The 24,707-nt window shown below is 34.8% G+C and overlaps 1 protein-coding gene across 1 annotated transcript; it reads right to left on the bottom strand.

Annotated features, from left to right (window-relative positions):
- Positions 1 to 6,196: 6,196 nt before the first annotated feature.
- Positions 6,197 to 10,757, bottom strand: LOC130969438 (pyruvate dehydrogenase (acetyl-transferring) kinase, mitochondrial). Its single transcript, XM_057895159.1, has 6 exons — positions 10,221 to 10,757; positions 8,145 to 8,403; positions 7,853 to 8,033; positions 7,578 to 7,725; positions 7,251 to 7,464; positions 6,197 to 6,501 (listed from the first exon to the last, which is right to left on the bottom strand). The coding sequence occupies exons 1-6, from the start codon at positions 10,467 to 10,469 to the stop codon at positions 6,443 to 6,445; spliced, it is 1,110 nt and encodes a 369-aa protein (XP_057751142.1). The 5' UTR covers positions 10,470 to 10,757; the 3' UTR covers positions 6,197 to 6,442.
- Between the last annotated feature and the right edge of the window lie 13,950 nt (positions 10,758 to 24,707).

The raw sequence follows: 24,707 nt of genomic DNA, 5'->3' as shown, positions 1-24,707 counted from the left end.
CCAACATAAATACCTTTGATTCTTTAACGTGGTCGGTTCCTTCGTAAGTGATTTGGAGTTTATCCCAAATCTCTTTAGCGGTTTCACATGTAGAGATCTTCATATAATCATGCTCGTTAAGTGCACAATGAATGAAGTTGATGGCTTTATCATTCATTGCCACTTTCTTCCAATCATCGTCACTATATTCATCTTCTCCTTTCGGTACTTGCTTTGAGACGGAGACTTCTCCTTCTTTAGCGCTTGTTGTCTTTGTTGGAATGTGATTTCCATTCTCAATCACTTTCCAAATTCTCACATCTTGAGAACGGATCCGAATTCTCATCTTATTTTTCCAATAAGAGTAATTTGTTCCGCTAAAAAGAGGAGGTCTAGCGGTTGAGTTACCTTCACTAGTGTTGTTGTTGTTAAAGCTTGTGCTTGCCATGATCTTTTCCCTTAAACGGTTAAGTCTTTCAAAGGGTTAAGCTCTGATACCACTTGTAGAACCTATGCACAATTACTCAAGAGGGGGAGTGAATTGAGTATTGCAACAACAATGAATCTTTTTGCGAAAGTTAAAGACAATATATAAAAGTGTTATTGTACTAGTATTTTTCCAAGAGCTTAACTCAATTGCTAAGCATTTATAAGGAGCTTTTACTTTCCAATAGACACCAACTCAAATAAATTGATCAAGCTTTTCACCAATCGGACTTAAGCTATTCCTTAAGTACTTACGAAGCTACTTTTCGATCACAATTTATTTGCTCAAAGGTAAAAGACAATAATATTGAAGAGATGAGTTTGGAGAGATGCAAACGCTATTTAGAGTGGTTCGGCACAATCCTTGTCCTACGTCCACTTTCTTTCTCAATCGCTATTGAGAAGTTCCACTATTGCCAAGCTTCAAGGTGCTCGCGCAAAACCTTTTACAATCCGAGTCCTTAGTTTCTAACACCTCACGGTATATGATCACCACTCGTATACTAACCCACTCCACTTAGAGATACCTTCTCTAAGATTTTCCTTGAGTACTTAGTATACCTCTTTGGTATCCTCACCGACTATAGTGTTTATAACTCTTGACTCAACCTTGGAGATCACACTCCAATTTACAAAGTGTACAAGAAAACAATTCTCAAAGAATTGTTGAGATGAAATGAGTACTCTCTAGAAGAGTGTATGATTACAAGTTTAGCACTATTGAACCAATTGATATTGCTCTCTCAAATTGTGTATTATAACACCTTAAAAAATGTGTAGAATGAAAGAATATGAACAAGATAGTTTTCAAATACTCAAGTTTTTTTGAAATAAGGCTTCAATCCATCTATTTATATACTCCCCAAACCTTAGAAACGTTGGGGAGTTAGTGGGATGGAACCTTTTTGTCAAAACTAGCCGTTTTTTTATGTTTTTGAATCATTTGCATCGATGCATAACACTTTGCATCGATGCAAATGTGTCTTTGAAGCTGAAATTTGAATTTTCAGCTAGGTTGCATCGATGCAAACATCTTTGCATCGATGCAACAAGTCGTTGCATGCTTTGCATCGATGCAAGATGAGTGTGCATCGATGCAAACCTTAAAGAATGGCTTAAAATCACTTCAAAATACTTAGGATTGATCTCAAACTTGTTGGAGTCAATTCCTATGCTTTTGTACCTTTGAAAACAAGTTTTAAACTATTTGGCTAGCATCGAATTGCAAGATGTGCATCAAAACATTTTGTGAGTGTGTGTTGAGAGATTTAGCAATTGGTTCTTAACAAGAAGTTACCTAAGTCCTAAGACACTATACTTGTCTTCAAATGTTGTGGACTTGAGTTTCTTGTTGTTGTTGTGTTGCTTTCAACTCTTCATTCCTCAACGTTGAATGTTGGTTGATCTTTCAACATGCTTGTTCATTCAAGTTGTTTGTTGGTTTGTCTTTCATGTCGTTTGTTGGTTTGTCATTCATCAAAACCTATGAATACAAACTTCGCATACAAGCAACATGATTTACACATGGGACTGAAATTTTTAAAGATGAAGATTGAAACTTTAATAACATTTTATACCTAAAATACCCCTATTTCAAATAATTACTTCTAATTTTATCCTTTGTGCAAATTAAATTAGAGCTTCATTTTTGTTTCAATTTTTATCTCTTATTTTTCACCAAATAGAATACTGAGATTTATTTCAGTCATCGTCTCTTAGTCTAAGTCTCTCAATCTCAGCCTTTCAGTCTCTGTCTCAGCACCTAACGCTACCTTAGGGACTATTTTGTCAATAACAAAAGTCAGGTACCATTTTGTCAACGCCAAAATCTTTCGGATACCGATTTGGTATTTACCTCTAAATATTATTAAACATGTATAAATAAAAAATATCAAATATTTTTATTAATTACAATATAATTATTTTTTATAATTATACAATATTTATTAATATTATTTTTCAATAAATACATATTATATATAACAATATAATAAATATAAAATACTTTAATATAAAAATAAAATAAAATAATTTTTATTATAAAAATACTAGAATTTTATATACTTATTTAATAATAATTAGATTATAACTTATTGATTATAATTTGTTGAAACTTGATTGTTCATATTAGTGAAGATATGTATATTAAATTTTAATTTAAGATTTTTGACTATTTTTTATTTTTTAATTTTTGCTTGAAAGCATTCTCTCCTACAACCCGGATGTGCAAGCGGGTTCAGTGGTAGGTTGGACTTGGTCCGCTAAGGCCGCTAAGGTTTATGATACTCGTAATGGCTATTTATGGCTCTGCAAGAATATGTTTAGATGGGAGGAGAGAGAAAGCTAGCTTTGGCTTTAGCGTCAGCTTGTTCCAAAAAAGATCAAATTTTTTGCTTAGCTTTGTCTACGAGAGGCATTGCCCATTGTTGTTTTTCGTCTCAGGAGAGGCCTTTCACCTACAGATAGTTGATCCAGTTGCTTGATTTTCCAGGAAACAGTTTTTCACTATATTTGGGATTGCCCGAAAGTTCAGTTTGTTTGGCGGACTCTAGGGATTTCCAGTCATCCTTTGGATTTGAAGAACTGGTTCTTGTCCCATAGCAAAGAGCATCCTTTTAGATTTTTTTTGGTCTGTGGTGGATTTGGAGAGTTAGGAATAATGAGATTTTTAACTATCATGAGTCTTGGCCTCTTTTTAAAGTGGCTCGTATGGCTTTAGCCTTCGAGAAGGATCTTCGAAATGTTTTTGAATTGCAACGAGTTTCTATTCCTTCTATGATTAGTTGCTATTGGATTCCTCCTTTGATTGGTACTTTTAAGAACAATTGTGATGTTAGTTGCTCTGGTTCTAGGGATCGGATTGGTTTTGCCTGTGTTAACAAAGACTAAAACGGAAATTGGCAACGAAGTTGTTTGGGAACAATAGAGAACTGCAATATTCTTCAAAGGGAAGTTTGTTATTTGGAGAGGATTTCTTTTAGTTCGGGACTTGGGGCAAAGAGATGTGATTTGCGAAATAGATTGTCTGGAAGCTTTCATTCCTCTTAACAATTCTCATGATAATGCCGGCTGTGTCGATTCTTTGGTGCTTAAAATCAGAGATATCATGACTTGAAACTGGCGCGTTGATTTTCGCTTGATCCTGCGAGATACAAACACAATAGCAGATACCATGGTAAAGATGACGTTGAGATTGCATTCATAGCATATAGAGCTTCCAAGAGTTTGAAATTAGTATTCAATGAAATCGCTCTATGCCTTCTTAGTCCCTTAGGACTTTGTTTTCTTTTTCTGCTTGGTTATTTTAATATTTCAGTCACAAAAAATAATAATAATTCATCGGTTGAACAAATGAACCAGTAAACCAGTAATTTAACTGGTTCGATTACCGATTCAGTTTCGACAACTATAGTATAAATCAAGATTCTGAAAACCAGACCGATCATCGAACCGCTTCCGTCACTGGTTCACTGGTTTGCTGGTCCAACCGATCTAACCGTGATTTAATCAAAAAAACCGTTTTATAAATAAACTTCCTAGTATATAGATGCAGCTTATGAGTGACTATTGAAAGAAATGCCAATTCAAATAGTACAAAGTGTGAAGATATCAGATAATACCATAATATATTGAAAGAAACCCAATAAACAACACTATAATCGTTGTTCCAAGAAGTCCAGAGAGAATGCAAAGCTAAATTAAAAACAGTAAATACAGAAAGTAACATTTCAAAGAGAGATAACAAGTATATCAATACTCGATACTCTTAATTGTTATTATTCTATTCCGCAACATATGCAAGCTATAATGTACAAATACTTCGTTTCTACGCAAATATCTGTACCATAGGCATATCTGCATCATATACTATTAAATTAAACTTGCTAATTGTGACTATAGTTTTGATAAAATGGCCCTATTTACATATTCCTATTTGTGCAAAATGGAAGGCAAGACTAGCTAGCTTTAATTCTCTTACAAGAAACTAGTGTAAATTGGAAAACAATAATGATAAAGCCATGAAGTGATTCTATTAGTTCCTACTAAACAAAACAATTAGATCAAAACTAAGGGTGAATTTTCAGTATTAAAAAATTAACTGTGTCTCTTGAATCTCCAATTAAATTATGCCAGTAATCCAAAGAGTTGACTTAATATACAATGAAGGAGTGCAGAAATAGAAGGAAAGATGAAGTGGTACCAGAGGGCAGAAAAAGAGTTAGTTTACTTGTTCCCGCTAGTGTGAGAATTGAGAAAGATGATCAACACAAAGCAAGTGAAGAGTGGGGAGTGAACATCCACAATTGAAAAAGATGATCAACACAGCAGAGCCACAAAACACACCACAGCACACCAGAACCCAGAATCCACAGCATCAGCAGCACAGCCAGAAAATTAATAGCAGCACAAAATTAATACTACCAACAGCATTCAGCATTTAGCAACAAAAATTATCATTCAGCAACAAACAGCATTTGATTTGATTTCGATTTTTAACATTCAGCAACAAATATTACAAAACAGCAACAAATAATCCCTAATCACACTAAACCTGAAATCAATAAACCTAAACAAAAAAATTTCAATAATGATTTGATTTTCATTTTTAGCAACAAGAAGAAAATTTCAACAAAAAATTCAAGAATTAAAAAAAAAGCAACAGCACAAAATCAATTATTTGATTTCCATTAATCCATTCACAATTTCACATTAAAAAATCAGCAAACAGGGCATAAAAGGAAGAGAAGAACCGAAAAAGTGAAAGCAGTGCACTAACCTTCGATGGAGACATGAACGACGACCGGTGAGACAGCGCCGAGCTACTCCAACCTTGAACAGAGAAGCCAGGGAGGACGAGAATAGGGGGAAGGAGGACGCTGACCTACAAGAGAGGGCCTGGGCTACAAGAGAGGATGTGGAAGCGCCGAGAGCACGAACGACAGCGGCACTGTCTCAGAACCATTGTAGGGAGAACCTAGGGTTTTGGTTGGGTGATTTTGAACTTTGCTTGAGTTCAAAGATAGTGATTCACGAATAGGGGGTGTTAGGGGAAGGGAGTGAGTGAGTGAGGGCCAAGGTTCTAAAAACTGGCTACTTCGCAATAGAGGGGAAGTGAGTGAGCACGAGGCAGTAGCTGTTTGAAGGAATGAAGACAGCAATGGCACAAGACGGTGGCTAGACGGAGGTGAGCTCGATGAGATTGAGAGGATTGAGTAGCCCTCCCCCTGATTGAGTGTGTGTGCAAGACTAAGACTAAGAGTTAGGGATTGCTGGTAATTGAAACGGCGACGTTTAGTTGACTTCTCTAAAAACCGATTGGGTCACGGTTCGGTTCGACCGATCAGTTCACAGGTTTAATGGCAGTTTTTTAAATTTACGGTTTTACCTATTATTCAAACCGCTTTTTTCAACGGTTCACAAATCAACCGGTCCGACCGGTCAGTCTGAACTGATTTTCAGAACCTTGGTATAAATACATATATTCAACTCATTTTCAATATATATTTGTATTTTAACATTATTTTATAAAAATGACAGATTTATTAGCATATATTTGGTGTACAAATAACATAGTTGATCGATTCAATGACAAGTCTGATCTTGTAGAGTCACTTAGACAGGCTGGGTGGCCGGAGCACTTTTCAGTTGTCCAACCAACCAATCCAAAATGGCCAGAATTCGATACATAATCCGCTTGAATTTCTTCTTAAGATAAAAGTACCATGATAGATATAGGCAAGCAGACAACGAATTCCTCAGGCAAAATGAGGGCAAAGAAGGAACATAATCATCATCCACAAGCGCAGTATAAGTAGGAAATATTTACAAGTTTCAATTTATTAGAATCTTAAAAATAAAAATGCCAGCAAATAGTAGTCCCTTTGACACTTGATTAGGGAGTTATGCTAGAACGATACTGCTTTGAGTCACTAACTGTAACTCTTGGAGTGAGAATGAATTGCAAAGGGCTCTCTTTTCAGGGCAAGGGTTCTTGTGAATCTCCCAAACGAGACAAATGGAGATATGCATCAGTCCCTGTGAATAATCAAAACAAATTGTTGTTGAACTTGAAGCAAGCAAAATAAAAAAGAATAAACAGATTGCAGAATACCACAAAATACTAGAACACTACGAAATTCAGTGTAATATGGGTAACAACAGCTTAGCCTTGTGTCACTAGGCGAAATAGACTATATGAATTACGCAACATAGAAATGCCAAATAATCCAATCGTATCCGTCTTTGAACCATTTATATAATTCACTTTTAATAATATCATCTAACAGTTTATTAGGTTTCCATATACTTCTAAAACACACACACACGCACAATATAGAAAGGTAGTTCGACAACAGCACCAAGTCACCAACTATTCTTTTAGTTAAAAAAAAAAAAAACTAGGAAAATATGTAACAATGGAAAGTGCGGCTGACACAGGTGCATCATATCAATTGTAATCAATCCCATATATAATTGGAGAATAGGTCAAGAGGGGCTAACAGTTGTTAAATGCTACAATTTTAGAAAATTAGAAGGAAGAGAAATTCTTGCATAGACGCAAGTGTAAATGTCAGTTTTGTGCACAATCGCATAAAAGTTAGTGGAATACATGAATAGTGAATAACATAATATGTCTTCAATAAGGTAAGAGAAACTCACTTTTATTGTCTGTATGTGCTTAAAGATGACGTTTTAAACTTGTATTTATATAAGAACATATCTAGAAGGAAATAAATAAGACAAAAAACGTTAATAAAATGAAATGATAGTTAAACTCTACTCACCATATCCTTCCATAGATATTATTTGAAGATCACCTCCGAAATACCGAGCATACAAGCGACTAATAGGAAGCCCATATCCATATCCAGCCATGGTCACATTATCAGCTACTCCAAGATCTGAATGCTCATCCAATGGGTTTCTGGCTGTACTATATAAATACGTAAAAATTTTTGGGAGACCGCTCCTTGGTATGCCACCTCCCTCATCAGAAACCTACAATACCATTTAATCGAACACCTTCAACATAGCATTCCCCAACAAAGACCAAAAATCCCAGAAAGAATAGAGCCGAAATAAAATTGTGCTGTGCAATACAAACTAAGTACCTTTATAGTAACATCCTCTAATCCATCAGCAACGATTATTCTAATGGGTGGTGCAACTTTGTCAGAGTCCATAAAACGCTCTTGGACAGCACGCAGTGAGTTTTTAACCAGCTCAAACATCATAAGATGCAAGTGAGCTGGAACATACCTATCATGTAAACATTACGTTTGTGAAGAGGGAGAATGAGCCCAGCGAAATAAGTTTGCAAGAGTTTTGCAAATAAATGACAGCAAAAATGAAATGAATTTGTGGAGGTAAGAACTGTCTAACTCACGGAAATGTAAAATCTGGATCTCCATAAATATCGACATTAGGAGCACTGCCATATTCACGAAAACATATGGAACGTGCATCCTCACTGGCATTCCTAGCCACTTCCACGGGAGACATTTTTGTATGTATATAACCCACACAATGGGGAGGAGGATTTGGATTGTGCAACTCGACATGCTGCCCTGAAACCGACAAAAGTACACCACGCATACAAACAACATTATGATTTATATTAGCCGCAAAGAGTCAGCTTAAAGTTATATAGAAAGAAACAGAGTGTTTCCTGAACTTACCAATAAGCATTCGAATTCCGATTCTCGACATGTAAAAACGATCAAGGAACTGATGAATCTCATCAAGATCCTCATAAACAATCTTTGGATCCATGCCTTTCTTCAACTGCTGAACACCTAAGGCCATTGTGGGCACCACATTGTTGTGTCTCACTTTGATGGCCTTAATCATGTCGGTGAAAGCTCTTTCATCTTTCATACTCTTGATCTCAGGGAAGGCTCTGAGATCACGGAAAGAATCAAGGTACCAATCCTTTACCTAAAAGCATAATGTAGTAAAAAAGTTCAATAAACATATAGAAAGCATCAAGTTAATTTTAAACCAAGTTCTACGCAGCAAGTTGCTAAAACCACAAAACACATCAACACAATTTACATCACTCCAAGAGTACCATAAATCATCATCACAAGTCCTATGTCACCCAAGCTGTTATGACTTACAATATCTGTCACCATCGAGAATCATTGAATTTATTTTTTCCTTTGGATACACTAATGACAATATTTATGACCCCATGGAGACTACCTAAAACCCTCGCCACTAGACCACTCCTAATGCCTTAGGAAACCCTGAATATTATAAATAACACCCCCATTCTGGAAGTAAATACAAATCGGGGACGGATACTACTTTAGTGTATATAATGATCAAACCACACAACCATAGTATCAAACTTGGAAAGAAACTTTTTAGTATCAAATTTAAACCCATACCATCAAACAGTGGCCTAAAACGTCAACAAGATTCAATAAAAACCAATTTTTCCTTTTCCCCAACATAATTTGACTCAATTAATTTAACAATGCCAAACAATACAAATAAATGGCACACAGTCACATGCTTATATTCCCAAATCCTAATTCAAAATTGTATAGTAACTAGTAGGTAGTGTTTGTTTTGAGGTACTGAGACAGAGACTGAGAGACTGAGACTCAGTATCGTGTTTGTTAGTTCAGAGACTGGTACTAAAATTTCTGTCTCTGTCTCTAAAATTTCAGTATTTCAGTACCTCCAAAAAGTAGGGACACATGGGACTGAAATTTTTAGAGATGGAGACTGAAACTTTAATAACATTTTATACCTAAAATACTTTCATTTCAATTAATTAATTCCAATTTTACCCTTTGTGCAAATTAAATTAGAGTTTCATTCTTGTTTTAATTCCTGTCTCCCATTTTGCACCAAACGGAATACTAAGATTTATTTCAATCCCTGTCTCTTAGTCTCTGTCTCTCAGTCTCAGTCTTTCCGTCTCTGTCTCTCCACCAAACGCTACCGTAAGGTTTAAAGAGACAAGGTTATCCATAAACACGACACGGCAGACAATGTAGACAGGAATCTAATCTAAAATTTTATACTCTAATGTTAATCAAAAACTATATTACTTGTCTTTTTTGTTTTAAAAAAAGGGAAAACTAGCTTCTAAAAGAGAGCCAACTTCTTAAATCTCAATGCTCACGCCTGCTGCAACAAAGAAACAAAAGTAAGCATCGGAAACATCCTTCCCTATAAAACAGACAAGAGCAAGTAATCACAGTTATCCTAAAAGGCAAAACGGAATGAGGGTGAATTTGTCACAAAGTTAAGCTTATTACAAGTGAACCCGAGAACCTATGTTCAAATCTCATTATGTTGCCTCCGTTTCTTCCCGGAATTCGCCCGCGGAGCCTCGAAGACCTTCCGATTTCGGAGAGGGCTGAGTCGTATATTTTCTATCTCCACTTTTAGGAAGTACAAAATTCTTTGATTCCGAGACAAAAAAGCTCTGTATCTCTGTACTATCAAAACCAGTTTTCAGGATCAAACTCTTCTAACACGAGGAGATTGATAAAATAGTAAAATAAGGGTTAAAATGAGGGCTAATCACTCTTAAACTAAGACATTGAAGCTCAATTACGATGGAAGTTACAAATTTAATGATGATTAACCTCACTTTATGACTTTCTCGATCTCCAAGCTTTAGAGATCTTTTTACATGTCTTTGTTTTCTGTGTTAGAGACAACATCCAATCGAAAGGAAAGGAAAGGAAAGATAAGATTCAAATAAATAAAATAAAATGAAGAAATAGAAGAACCTTCAAAATGGCAGGTTTATGGGACAAGCCATAAGGGAGATTCTCAAGCTCAATAGCCCTTCTTGCAATCCGAATGGGAAGCTCCTTGTGAAGGAATTGAGCAGAGATTAGAAGGTTCTTGTCAGTGGGTTTGGACCCGAACTCCATCATGTACCTCAAACTCACACCTGTCTGCTTCATGCATCCCCATCGGTGCACCTCCTCTATCACCGTCTTCGAGAATGTCTCCGTCGCCTTCTTCGCCGCCATCACCACCACCACCACCACACCCTACTGATGTATTGGCACAACCACCACCACCAGCATGCAAGGCAAACACACAATTCTATATGATCATAGAGGGATTAGAGAGAAAACTGTCACCCCCAAATTGACGATAGCATTAAGCCATTCACATGATTGATATGTAAAGTAATAACCGCTTTGTAGAGATGGGCGAGAAATAGAGGGTTAGTGAAATGAATTGAATGATGAATGAGTACAATGAATCAAGAGGGTGCGGGAAATTGAATATTAAAATAATTAATTTTTTTATAATAGAAGATTGAATATTTTAAGAATAATGATATAACTTTATTGCGGGATGGTCCTTGCCTCCTTGGACAGTTGGAGAGAATGAATGAGCTGTGCTTCTGACACGTGTCAAGATAAGTCCTTGCTACGGCTATGAAGATGTGGTTTCTAAGGAGTAAATCCTCGCATAGTAGTTCCTGAAATTCGCATGAATACTCAATGTAATTCTCAAGATTCTAATTTTTTTATTGTAGTTCTTTAAATAGAGTTCCAAGTATTCATAATCATCCCTGAATATATTTTTAGTGATGAGTCATCATCGAAGCGCTGAGGTGGCCATATTTTACTATGCTGGAGGGCTCAAAAACGTCGTCGTTTTGGTTTGGCGCCCTTGAATAATAACGACGCCGTTTAGATGTTATTTAGAAAAATAGTTGTCTCTAATACAAACACTTCATCTTCATCACTTCTTCTTCTATCCTTTCATTTCATCTTCATCTCTTCATCAATGGCACTATCGTAAGATTCTATTTGCTAGGTTGAAAAAGTTGAGAGAAAAAGTAATCCAATTGAAAACTCTTTTCGTTTTCTCCTCCTCTACCAGAAGAATGAGATTTCGACTTTGTGATCAGACTCAAAGTAACATTTTCTTTTTATCTTGTATTTTCAATATAGTGTTGGTTTTTCATGATATGCAAGTTATTAGTGTGGTCGAAGTTTTCTCATTTTTTAAGATGGGGGATGTTTTCAGAATGCCCTCAACAACCTCAAATCTCTCATGAATCAAGGTCTCACCTTTTTCATCTCTCTCTTAATCCTTGTTCTTTTTTCTCATTTGGGTTTCACCTTTTTTTTCCTTTTTTTATGCTCATGTTAAAAAATTGCTTCTTTTCTATTTTTGTAATTATGCTTAATTGAGGAGCCATTGTAAAAAAATTTTTAGGTAATCTATTTTTTTTTTAATTTTTTTTATCTATTATTTTTAGATACTTATTCTGATATGATTTTAATATTTTGAATTATTCATTATGTACTGTGTGGCTGTGTAAATTATTCTCTATTAATTCCTTTTCGATAGATTGTGTTTAATGTGACTATTTGAAATCATGATGATTAAAGTAATTTTAAATGTTTCATTCATGTTGTTAACTAATTAGTGTTGCTATTCTCCTGCATGCTTTTTTGGTTTCTAAGCCATGCTTTCGGGTTTGGGCTCGCTGATTGATTAATCGCTCACTTTCTTCAGCTTTCAACTTCACACATGCCTAAAATCTATTATTACTTCACCCAAATTGTTAACTATCAAAATAATTAAATTAATTAGTGGTTTATGTTTGATATACACATTTTAAGAATATTATGAAAAATTGTTTCACTTATTGAAAAGATATACGTTTTATATTTTTAATACATTAAATATATTAAAAATATTATTATACTTATATAATGTGCAGTTAGCTAAATCCTAAGAAATTTTGCATACATGAGAACTACTAAGGTATATTGCAAGATATATATAAGGGAAAAAAAACAAGAAAAATGTCGTGTTTTGGCATATAAGGATTTCCTACTATCATGACTGTTTCACACATCTGGCTTTCTTAGAAACGTATAAGTGACCTTGCTTGCCATTTTGATTTATATAGTATTTGTTTGTTAGGTGTAACTCAATCTTGGGTATATTGATAATTATCAAATGGTTTGATCACGATAATCATCCATTTGAAGTGCAGGAAATGTAGGCGTGTTGGCCATCCTTGCGTGTTCCTTTGTCCTTTTCTTTGTGTTTTTTTTTCTTTCCTATATTATTTTTGTATTATGTATATTATTTTTATAAACTTAATTTTGATAAAGTACTGTAAAATAATTTTATATATAAAAATAATTATTTTTTATATTAATAGTATAAATTATTATTCAAAAAACAGATATAATTATATAACTGTATAATTATCAGTACATCAAATTAAACTCAATTTTTAATTTATCAAATAATGAATTTAATTTTCATGCATAAAATATTTTATACAGCTGTTCTTTTAAATAAATATCCACGCAATTAATGTAAAAAATAAATATTTTTATTAATATAACATTATGTGATTAATTGCACGTATAAAATAATTTTATATCAAAATTAAATTCATCAAATTATTAGTCTAAACATTTTCATCAACAAAACAAAGCGAATCCGAGTTTCGTAAATGTGTGAGTTAAAATTAGATTATCAAAACGTAATATATATTTCAAAAATAGGTCCAATAGAAGATGATAGAATTGGTATCGCGTTATGTTCTTCTCACAACCAACCATACACAAGCGCCTGCATGTTGTGTACTTGTGTTCTTCACAAACTGCCAAAGAACTGAGACGTACATAGAATTCGACGTCATGTATGTCGAGTTCTTCACAAGAGTGTCACACTTATGGAACTCGACGCCATGCATGCTGTCTTGCATGCCTTTTCCTCTTGCATGTGACCCGCGTCCAACTACAAAAAAGGTGAGATTTTCAAATGAAAATGGAGTAATTGATTGATAATGGTGGCAGGACACTTATATAAGGAGCGGATGAAGAGGATGGTTTTATTGTTCTTCAGTGAGGGAGAGAAGAGTTGGTTCTAAGAGAGTGAGAGGATGAGAAATAGTTGATTCTGTGAGGGTGTAAGATAAAAAAAAATTTAGTTAATTAAATTAGTGATTGAAAGTACTTTAATTTTAGATTAAGTGTATTTCTTATATAAAAAAGAAAAAATATAGGTAGATAATAAGAATACTAAAAAATGTGAACAATGAATATGTAGGATGTTCAATTTAATAGGTATGCATATGATTATGTTCATTATTTTTAATTGGATGATTATTTCTTTTAATTCAATTTACTCATACACAGTTAATAATGGCTGAATGCTCAATTCACTAGGTGTGAGATGATTATGCTAATATTAAGGTTTATGAAGTAATTTGAAGGTAGAGTGTTATTTTACTTTAAGTATCATTTATGTTTTTGTTTGGGCTCTAATTCTAGCTTAACTATATTTGTTTTAAAAAGGGTCAAGTACAATTTCGGTCGATAACGTAGAAGTCGAAAATTTATTTTGTTTTTGACCTTTTTTTCGCTACAAAATGGTCCTGAAGATTTTCACTTTGTTTTAAAATCGTCATTTTTACCAAATTTTTTATTTTCATTATCATTTTATCCCTAACTAAAAAATTTATAAAATAAAATAAAAAAGAAAAAAGAAAGAAAGGGAATGACAGGGGGAGAAAGAGAATCAGGGGAGAAAGAGAGGGGGGAAGAAAGAGAGTGGTGGGGTGGGGGGAAGGTCGTGCCATCGCGCCGCCGTCTGTGATGCATAGTGGGGAATCTCCACGCCGCTGTCGCCGCCGCTACTCCTTTCTTCCTCGGCACACACCCACGCTGCTGCCACTGCCGCAATCCTTTCCACGCGATCCACCACCATCACTGTAGCTCTCCTCCCTTCGCGATTCGTAGTTCACCGCCATAGCCCCTCCTCCCTCACTACCGCCGCAACCCTTTTTCTTTAATTTTTCTTTTTTGCTTCTGCTTTTGTTTTTGTTGTTGCTCTTATTTCATTATCCATTGTTGTTGTTGGTGTTGTTCTTCTTGGTTTTGTTGTTTCACTGCTTCTGCTTTCTGCTTTTGCATTCTGCTTCTACTTGCTTCTGTTTCTGCTTTTTGCTTCTATTTGGTTTTACTTTTGTTATTGTTCTGATTTCATTATCCATTGTTGCTGTTGGTGTTGTTCTTTTAGGTGTTGTTTCATTATTGTTGTTGTTTCACTGCATTCTGCTTCTGCTTCTGCCTGCTTCTATTTCTGCATTTTGGAGAACAATGAGGAATGGTATTTTTATCCGAATGACGATTTTAAAACAAACTGAAATCTTTAGGACCATTTTGTAACGAAAAAAAGGTCGGGGATGAAAAAAATTTTCAACCCCTAACTTAGGGACCAAAATCGTACTTTACCCTTTTAAAAATTAATACTACTTATATACTAAATTAAGTGTGTGTTTGGATTGTTGTTTGTTAAACTAGAGTTTGAATGAAAGTGATTTTATAAAATTGATTTTGGGTAGAAGTAAGTTTGCGTTAACATGATTTATGTTTGGCAATTTTATGCCAAAATTGACATAAAATCACTTTTAGATATATAATTACTAAAAAGGACATAACATTAAATTATAATGTTATTTTTTTATACTTTTTTCTAATATATTTTTTATATAGTATATTTTTAGAACTTTTAGTATTTTTTTAGTACGCTATAATTTTTTATTACTATTATTATTAGTTATGGTTAATTTTTTTGTTTAATTTACTTTATCTAATAGGATCAATAAATTATATTATAAAAGAGATAATAATAAATATAATACACAAAAATAACAATTATAAAAGTGAATAATATCAAACAAAAAGTTAATAAATAAATATGAATAATAAATAATAATAAAAAAGAGCTTATATATATATAAAAAATAAGAATTCTATAAATAATAGAATAATATGTATAAAGGATAAAGTTGGTAAAAAAATAAATAAATATTGAGCAATGGCTAAAATCCCGTTAGTGAAATGCAAAAGTTGAGAATCATTGCTTTTTGTAAACCTGATTTTGAGTACTGATGCGCCACTATTTCGTGGTACATTTTGTGCACAATTTGGGTGGATTTTATCCACTTTCTCCACATTTATTCAATGAAATAGCATGGTTTCATGATTGCCTCTTAGATTGTGCTCAAGTGTAAAAACATATTTTTTAGACCCTTAATTAGCTAAATTTAATTCACCTTTGATTCCACTAGATGCCTTGATATGTTTGTTAGTGATTTCAGGATGAAAAGGGCTAGGAATGGATCAAAGGGATGAAGAAGAAAACCATGCAAGTGGAGAAATCATGGAAAATTAAGGATTTGGGATTCATTCACCGACGCGCACACGTGGAAAAGTGAAGTCGCATGGCGACACATACATGTACATGACGCGTACGCGTGGATAGCAGATTGTCAAGTGACGAGTACGTGTGACCCACGCATACGTGTCGATGCTCGCACGTGACCTCATTAAAGTGAATCCGCTCGGGGCGATTTCTGGGCTTCCCAGGCCCAAATCCAACTCACTTCTGAGCCCATTTCATACAGAAATCAAGAGGAGTCAAGGGGGGAAGTCATAATTGAATTTTGGAGAGAATGCTTTAGTTAGTTTCTAGAGAGAGAAGCTTTCTCTTCTCTCTAGAATTAGGTTAGAGGTAAATTAGAATTTCTTAGATCTAGGTTTAATTTATGCTTTGATTTACTTTTCCTTTATCAATTCTTGCTCCTCTACCTTTCCTCTCTCTAGTTTTGTACTTTACTCCTTTTTATTCTTTACTTTTATGTTGATGCACTCTTGTTTCTTCTATTTCTCTTTTAATGCAATTCATGTTTTGTGTTCCTTTATTGTTGATTTGCTTTATTGTTGTTATTTCCTTGCAATTAGTAGTTGTAGATTTACTTTTCTTGCAATTTGATTTTACTTTCCTTTTATGCTTTCCAAATGTTTGACAAAATGTTTGGAAGGATGCTAGGGTAGATTTTTCTCTTCTTGGCCTTGGTTGAGTAATTGGTGATTCTTGAGTTATCAAACTCTATTGTTGATTGATAATTGATGAGTTGCTAATTGAATTGCATGTCACTAAAGCTAGTCTTTCCTTAGGAGTTGATTAGGACTTGTGGATCCAATATGATTATTTTTACTTGACTTTCCTTCATAGTTAGAGGTTAACTAAGTGGAGAAATGAATAATTCTCATCACAATTGATGATGATATTGAGGATAGGACTTCTAGTTTTCATACCTTGCCAAGAACTTTTCTAGTTATTAATTTAATTCTCTTGCCATTTATCTTTCTTGTTTCTTATCAAAACCCCAAAAATATATAACCCATAACCAATAACAAGAACACTTCCCTGTAATTCCTTTGAGAGACGATCCGAGGTTTGAATACTTTGGTTACTTTTATTGGGGTTTGTTACTTGTGACAACCAAATTTTTGTATGAAAAGATTCTTTATTGGTTTAGAAACTATACTAGCAACGAGATTTCATTTGTGAAATTCTAGACCAACCAAAATCCCCTTATCAAAATGGCACCGTTGCCAGAGAATTGCAAATGTGCACTTGTTATTGGTTATTGTACATATGTGAGTATTGTGAATAGTTTGCCATTTTGTTAGTTTGCTTGTTTGATTTAGTAGCTAGATTTTATCTCCTTGCTTTTGTGCTTTTTGTTTTTGTTTCTCTACTATGAATTCTCATCACTTTGGCTATGAGTTTGGTTCAAATTATGTTGTAGGAAATGGAGATTACAATGAGGATATGCATCAAGGATGGAACAATCAAGGTTGGGTGGAGCCTCAAGCTTATGGACAACCTTCTTGGCAGCAGCCTCCTCTGGTCTCTTATAGGTATAATTCCACTCCTAATGCATATCAATCCAATAGCTATGATGGACCCCTTTTTAGTTACCAACACGCCCCACCATATGCTTATGAACCTTATCCTCAACATAATCCTCAACCATACTCACAAGTCCCTTTCCACCAAACACCTCCATATGACCCTAATTCATATCCACCATACTAACCACCTTATGAGCCATATGAGCCACATATAGAACCACCACAATTCCAACCTCAACACTTCCAAGAACCACCTCCAATGTATGCAAATTTTCACACACAAGATGAATCTTACTTTCCACCACAACCCTCCATGGAAGAATATTCATGTCCATCGATTCTAGAGCAATATGATCTTGCTTACCCTAGCAAGTTGGAACAAGAATCAAGAGATCACCTCAAGAAATCAATAGACCGGCTTCAAGCAACCATCCGTCAAAAGATAGATGCATGGGATTCATGTCACAAGCAAAATGTGTTCAAGAATGATTGTGGAGGAGCAACCGTGGAGTGTGTGGTGCAACGAGTGGAAAAATTAGAGAGTGTTGAACAGCCACAACCCTACCAAGAAGAATTACCTTCCTATTATGACCCCTTCCTCCAAAATAATGAACCCTCCTATCCACCCCAAGTCCCAATTGATAATTCTCTTACTTTGCTACTTCAAGAACAAAGAAAAATGCAAAGGGAGGCACTAAAATCCATAGCCGCCTTGAATGAGGTGGTAAACCGATTAGCCTCCCAATGCTTGAGCACTCAAGGAACCCCAAGGCCACATGTGGAGAATTGGTTGAAGAGCATAGCATGAAGGAGAGATTGGAAACTTCAGTGGAAAATGAGAATTGTTGCTTTGTGTTAGAACAATTGGAGGAACCTATGATTGATGAAGCTAAGGAAGAAGTGGTTGAAGACTTAGGAGATGCGGAGTTCCATGGGAATCTAAGGTCATAGAAAATCTCTCCAACAAGATTGAAGTTGATGTTGAGGAGGAAAGTGCACATCTTCCAAAGCATATCCCATATGAAGAATTGGATGGGATAGAGCAAGAATTGAGTTCCCTTGGAATTGAAGATCAAGCATCAAATCTTCTTGGTGAAGAAGATAAAATTGATGACCAAAGGGTTGAATTTGAGAAATCTTGTGAAGGGGTGGAGGTCCTTAGAAAAAGAAGGATGGGAGTTGAATACGTTCGCCAAGATCCTTGGAAGCTTCTTTGCCTAGATTGCCATCTAATCCTACATTTGAGTAGGTGAAATTTACCTCTATTAGCTTTATGGTCCCACTCGAATATGGCTTGCTTGAAATGGATGGTCAACTTAGGAAACTTTGTGGGATGAAGCTCAAGAGAATGATGTTTCGTGGTTGGCATTGCAAATCAAGGCTCATTTTGGTTGATACTTCAAGGGTTAAATACAAGGGTTGGACTAGTGCTCAATTAGGTGGGTATAGAAGGATGTTTGGTCACTTCATTGAGAATTCACCTTACTTACCACCCAGATGGAACAATGATGATCAACTTGAAGACGGGTGTAGAAACAAGATATGGGATCCGGGAATACATGAGGATCACTTTTTGGAGCCCTTAGCTTGTGAAGAACTCCATCAAGGCTTGGAGCTATCAATTTTGAATGATGGAGCTTATCGGAAGTCCAAGCATTGGTGAATGTTCAAGGATGGATTCAAGCACAAGCCACCTCGAGGAGGAGCTCCCCATAAGTCCAACTTAAGGACAATAAACAAAAGTGCTAGGTGGGAGACACCACACCATGGTAACATCTTTTTATTTTTCTCTTTTGTAAATACTGGTAATTAGTTTAATTTCATGTTTTGATTGGTTAGTTGAGTTTAGATGGTAGTTTAGCATGTTAAATAAGGTTTTATGGTATTTTGGTAGCTGTTTGGAGGTTTGAAATGCTTGATTTGGTGCAAGAACTTGGAAAAATTGTGAAAAATAGAGCACCAACCCACGCGTATGTGTACCCCACGTGTATGCGTGCATCAAGCATTTTCGACCATCCATGCGCACGCGTCACCCACGCGTACGCTTGAATGCAAGATTTCTACCCCTAGCCAAAAAACCCGAGAGTTGTGCCTACTTCATGCCAACTTTGTGCCCGAAGGCATGCGTACGCGTCACCCACGCGTACGCGTCGACGCTCTCGGAATAACCCATCACGCACACGTGTAAGGAACGCATACGCGTCGATTCCATTTCACCACACCCACGCGCACGCGTCAATTCACGCGCACGCGTCAATCGCCTTGTCTCAGCACACCTTCTTTTCTTATCTTCTTTCCACTTCTTTCTTTCTTCTCTCTTCTTCTCCTTTCTTTCCACCTCTGACCCATCATCCAACACTACCAAACACCATCCATAACTATTTCTTTTAGTTAGTTAGTTAATTGGCTGTTTAGTTAGTTTAATTTTAATTACTTTTCTATTTGTTATTGTAAGTGTTGGATTGTTAATCCTAGTTACTATTAATTGCTGCTGATTACTGATAAGATGTTGTGTTAACATCATTTCTGTTAATTTCTATTGTTGGAATCTTTGATTGAGGTTTCAATTCATTACTTGATTTTGAATTTTTCATGCTTAACTTTTGTGAATACCAAGTGAATGAGAATTGCCTTCAAGCCTCTTACATCTTTTTGAATTGCATGATTTGACCACCATGTGATTTGAACTTTTTCCTTTGATTAGGCAACTTCTTGATGGATGATGTGCATTTATCTCAAAGCATTGTATTTCTTGATCATATGCATCCATATATTTTTGGCTTGAATGCTTTCATGCTTCTTTATTGCTTGTTTGGTTGTCTTAACCTACAAGTTAAAAGTATTTCATGCACACTAGAATGAGTGAAGTGCATGCTTCTCTTGTGACATAGCTTTTATGCTAGTGTGTGTTCTAAAGGGCGCCTAATTTAGAGTTCACGTACCTATTTTCCTTAAGGTCACACTAATTCACTCACTCAATTCTAGTGATTTGCCTCATTCCAACAATGTATGCTTCCTTGCTTTTGGACTCACTTTTCTTACTATCCTGCCTTCTAATTTCAGGATGGATCATCATAAGCAAAAAAAGAAGCAGAAAAAAGAACACGCAGCACCGGTTGACCTACCAGCTGAAGGTAGCAACTCGAAAAGTCGCCGTACCCCTTGCTCATCTTTGAATGCACCAAGGACGGTGCAAACTTTTAAGTGTGGGGAGGTCGTCCGACCAATCCGCGCTTTTGGGTGACGAGTTTCTAACTCCAACACTTTTGCATTTTATTTTAAGACTTTTAGGACTCTTTGTTGTATTTTCTTATTTTGCATATATATACAAAATAAGCTTAGTCAAAATAATGATATTTCCAAGGAATCAATTCTATAGGGCACTGACATCCCAATTGATTTGAGTAAAAAATTTTCATTGAACTTGCTTGAATTATATCTTGTGGAACATGTTTTGAGCTAAGAATACAAGCATGTGAGTTTTGAGCCTAATTGTGTGGTTACAGCTTATAACCACTTATTTTCCTTCTTGTGTGTATTATTCTCTTTCTATAATTGTAATATTTGATTTGTTTGATTCTTTATGTCCATTATTTTGTGTGTTCACGTATTTATATGATTGAGGCCATTATTTCATTAGCTCACTTGTCCCAAATAGCCTTACCCTTTATCCTCCATTGTTAGCCAACTTTGAGCCTACGATTAACCCACTTTGTTCTTTAATTTAGCACATTACAAGCCTTAAAGTGGAAAATAATAAATATTTTTAATTTGGATCTTTGATTAGCGTAGGCTAGTGAGTGTGTATTATTCAAGTATGGGGAAACTTGGGACATTGGTTGGGAAAAGGTGTGTGTGTTGTAGTTTTATTGAAAATATTGAGAATTGGGTACATGCTCATGTGTTAATTAAATGTAAAACCATATGCATTGATACTTTTGTATATCCTTTATTGCAAAAAAAAAATGAGAATATAAAAAAGAAAAAAATATATATACACAAAAAAAAAATGGAAAGAAAAGAAAAAGAAAAAAGGAAGTAATAAAAAGGGGACAAAATGCCCCAAAGCGAAGCTCAATAATAATCAATGCATATGAGTTGTGATCAAGAAAAGAATGCATGAGAATGTGAAAAAGTGGGGGATAGGTAGTTAGGATAGCACTTAATTGTATAGGTTGTTATATAGGTTAGGTGGAAAGTCTAGGTTAATCAAAGATTCAAATTCTAGTTCACTTGACCATATGCATCCTACCTTGACCCTAGCCCCATTACAACCTATGAAAATACCTCATGATATATGTATGCATGCATGAAATAACTATTGATTGTTAGATGAAAAACAAATCTTGGAAAGCATGATTAGGGGAGAATTGAGTGAATCAACCCTAAACACTTGAGCGACTAGAGTGCAAACACTACCGGTGAGGGTTCGATTGCTCAATTACATGTTTTCACCTAGAATCAACACTTTTCTTGCAAGTTTGTATAATCTTTAATAACACAATTCAATTGTGGTTTGGCTTGGTTGTTAATACCTTTAGCCCTTGTGCTTATATATGTATTCTTGGGAATTGATTTATTTTGACCAAGTAGTTGCATTTATTTAGATAGTTGCATATAGATAGATTGCATCTAGTTAGTTTACATTGAATAAATGATAGTACCCTTTGTCTCTTTCTTGGTTGAGCATGAGGACATGCTTGGTTTAAGTGTAGGGAGATTTGATGTGCCACTATTTTGTGGTACATTTTGTGCTTAATTTGGGTGGATTTTATCCACTTTTCCCACATTTATTCAATGAAATAGCATGGTTTCATGATTGTCTCCTAGATTGTGCACAAGTGTAAAACATGTTTTTTAGGCCCTTAATTAGCTAAATTTAATACACCTTTGATTCCACTAGATGTCTTGATATGTTTGTTAGTGATTTCAGGATGAAAAGGGCTAGTAATGGATCAAAGGGATGAAGAGGAAAAGCATGCAAGTGGAAAAATCATGGAAAATCTTGGATTTGGGATGCATTTACCGATGCGCACGTGCAACAGACGCGCACCGTGGAAAAGTGAAGTCGCATGGCGACGCGTACGCGTGGATAGCAGATTGTCAAGCAATGCCTATGCGTGACCCACGCGTATGCGTCGATGCTCGCACATGACCTCATTAAAGTGAATCCGCTGGGGGCAATTTTTGGACTTTCCAGGCCCAAATCCAACTCACTTCTGAGCCTATTTCATGCAGAAATCAAGAGGAGTCAAGGGGGGAAGTCATAATTGAATTTTGGAGGGAATGCTTTAGTTAGTTTCTAGAGAGAGAAGCTCTCTCTTCTCTCTAGAATTAGGTTAGAGGTATATTAGGATTTCTTAGATCTAGGTTTAATTCATGCTTTGATTTACTTTTCCTTTATCAATTCTTGCTCCTCTACCTTTCCTCTCTCTAGTTTTGTACTTTACTCCTTGTAATTCTTTACTTTTATGTTGATGCACTCTTGTTTCTTCTATTTCTCTTTTAATACATTTTCATGTTTTGAGTTCCTTTATTGTTGATTTACTTTGTTGCTGTTATTTCCTTGCAATTAGTAGTTGTAGATTTACTTTTCTTGCAATTTGATTTTACTTTCCTTTTATGCCTTCCAAGTGTTTTACAAAATGCTTGGAAGGATGCTAGAGTAGATTTTTCTCCTCTTGGCCTTGGTTGAGTAATTGGTGACTCTTGAGTTATCAAACTCTATTGTTGATTGATAATTGATGAGTTGCTAATTGAATTGCATGTCACTAAAGCTAGTCTTTCCCTTGGAATTTGACTAGGATTTGTGGATCCAATTTGATTATTGCCACCTGATTTTTCTTAATAGTTAGAGGTTAACTAAGTGGAGAAATAAACAATTCTAATCACAATTGATGATGATAATGAGGATAGGACTTCTAGTTCTCATACCTTGCCAAGAGCTTTTCTAGTTATTAGTTTATTTCTCTTGCCATTTATGTTTCTTGTTTCTTATCAAAAGCCCAAAAATATATAACCCATAACCAATAACAAGAACACTTCCCTGTAATTCCTTTGAGAGACGACCCGAGGTTTGAATACTTCAGTGACTTTTATTGGGGTTTATTACTTGTGACAACCAAATTTTTGTATGAAAGAATTCTTTGTTGGTTTAGAAACTATACTTGTAACGAAATTTTATTTGTGAAATTCTATACCAACCAAAATCCCCTTCATCAAGTATAAAATCACTTCTGTATTCATAAAGAAAAAAATTAGCTAAACTAAAAATTGAAACTTCTAAAAAGTCTGAAACGTGCTTTTCTCTTTTCATCACGTTTTTTCAAACACCCCCTAAGTGTTTAAAAAGAATATTAAATTTTTAATCTCTTTTTAAATTTATAATATGTTTTGGTAGATAATTATTTATAAATTAAATAACAATAGTTATAAATATGTAAATATCTCACTTTTAAAATAAACTAAAGTGTATTAACATTGTGTATAAAAAGTACAGGAAACTCAACCCATACAATAACCATGTTAAATTAATTTCAGACGATTAACATTTTATAGTGGTTTTTAAGATTCACAACTTTTGTTATATTTTAGTTTCTCTAATCTAAAATTTATTATATTAGTCTTTGAGTTCTAACTTTTGGACACCATATTAATTTCTGGACTCTTGCTAACACTGAGTCAATGAACAAAGTGCTGAGGTAGCTCTTACTTGCCATGTTGGATACAGGGCTAAATGACATTCTTATATTTTGGAGATAAAAGTCATTTTTATCTCCCTTCATACTTTAAAACGCTCTCATTTTTACTTATTTAAGTACCAAAACGAAATGATGTCATTTAGCTCTATGGCTAACGTAAAAAATTAAAGTCAGCTCACATCTCCATCCATTGGCTTAATACCGGAAAGAGTCTAGAGACTAATATAGTACTTAAAGATGGACCTCAATGACCAGTATAATAAATTTTGAATCTGATTGACTAAAATAGTGAAGTCATAAACTTTAGAGACCAATTTAGAGTTTTAATCAATTTAGATGAAATGTTTTTATAGCAACATTTTTTTTATAAATACCAATTATGTGTCTATATATGATAGTTGATTACTAACTAATGTTTGGTGTATTGATATGTCGAAACTCGATGGGCTAATCTTGGCAAATTTACCAAATCACTTCAAGTAATACTACGGTGAGTGGATATCGTTCCTACAAGGATTAAAGGATTGATCAAGCAACTTCTAATCGAATGTTATAATTAAATCAATCGAACCTTTGTAAGAGGAAGGATGTGAATCTTGAAATAAAAACAGTAAAGTATGGTGTGTTTGATGTGGATGAATGCTAATGAAATAGTTAGAGAAATAAACAGCGGAATGAGATGTTAAGGTTTCGGAGATGTTTAATTTCTAGAAAAGGTAACGTTCATGTTTATTGATTCATGCAAGATAATTTTATGACAAATCATATATGCTCAAACTCCAATTCCTTGACAATTCAATTTCTCTTTATC

The sequence above is a fragment of the Arachis stenosperma genome, chromosome 3 (genome assembly GCF_014773155.1).
Source record: "Arachis stenosperma cultivar V10309 chromosome 3, arast.V10309.gnm1.PFL2, whole genome shotgun sequence".
Lineage (NCBI taxonomy): Eukaryota > Viridiplantae > Streptophyta > Magnoliopsida > Fabales > Fabaceae > Arachis > Arachis stenosperma.
The sequence above is the reverse complement of the archived record's forward strand: the minus strand, read 5'-3'. Positions and strand labels throughout refer to the sequence as shown.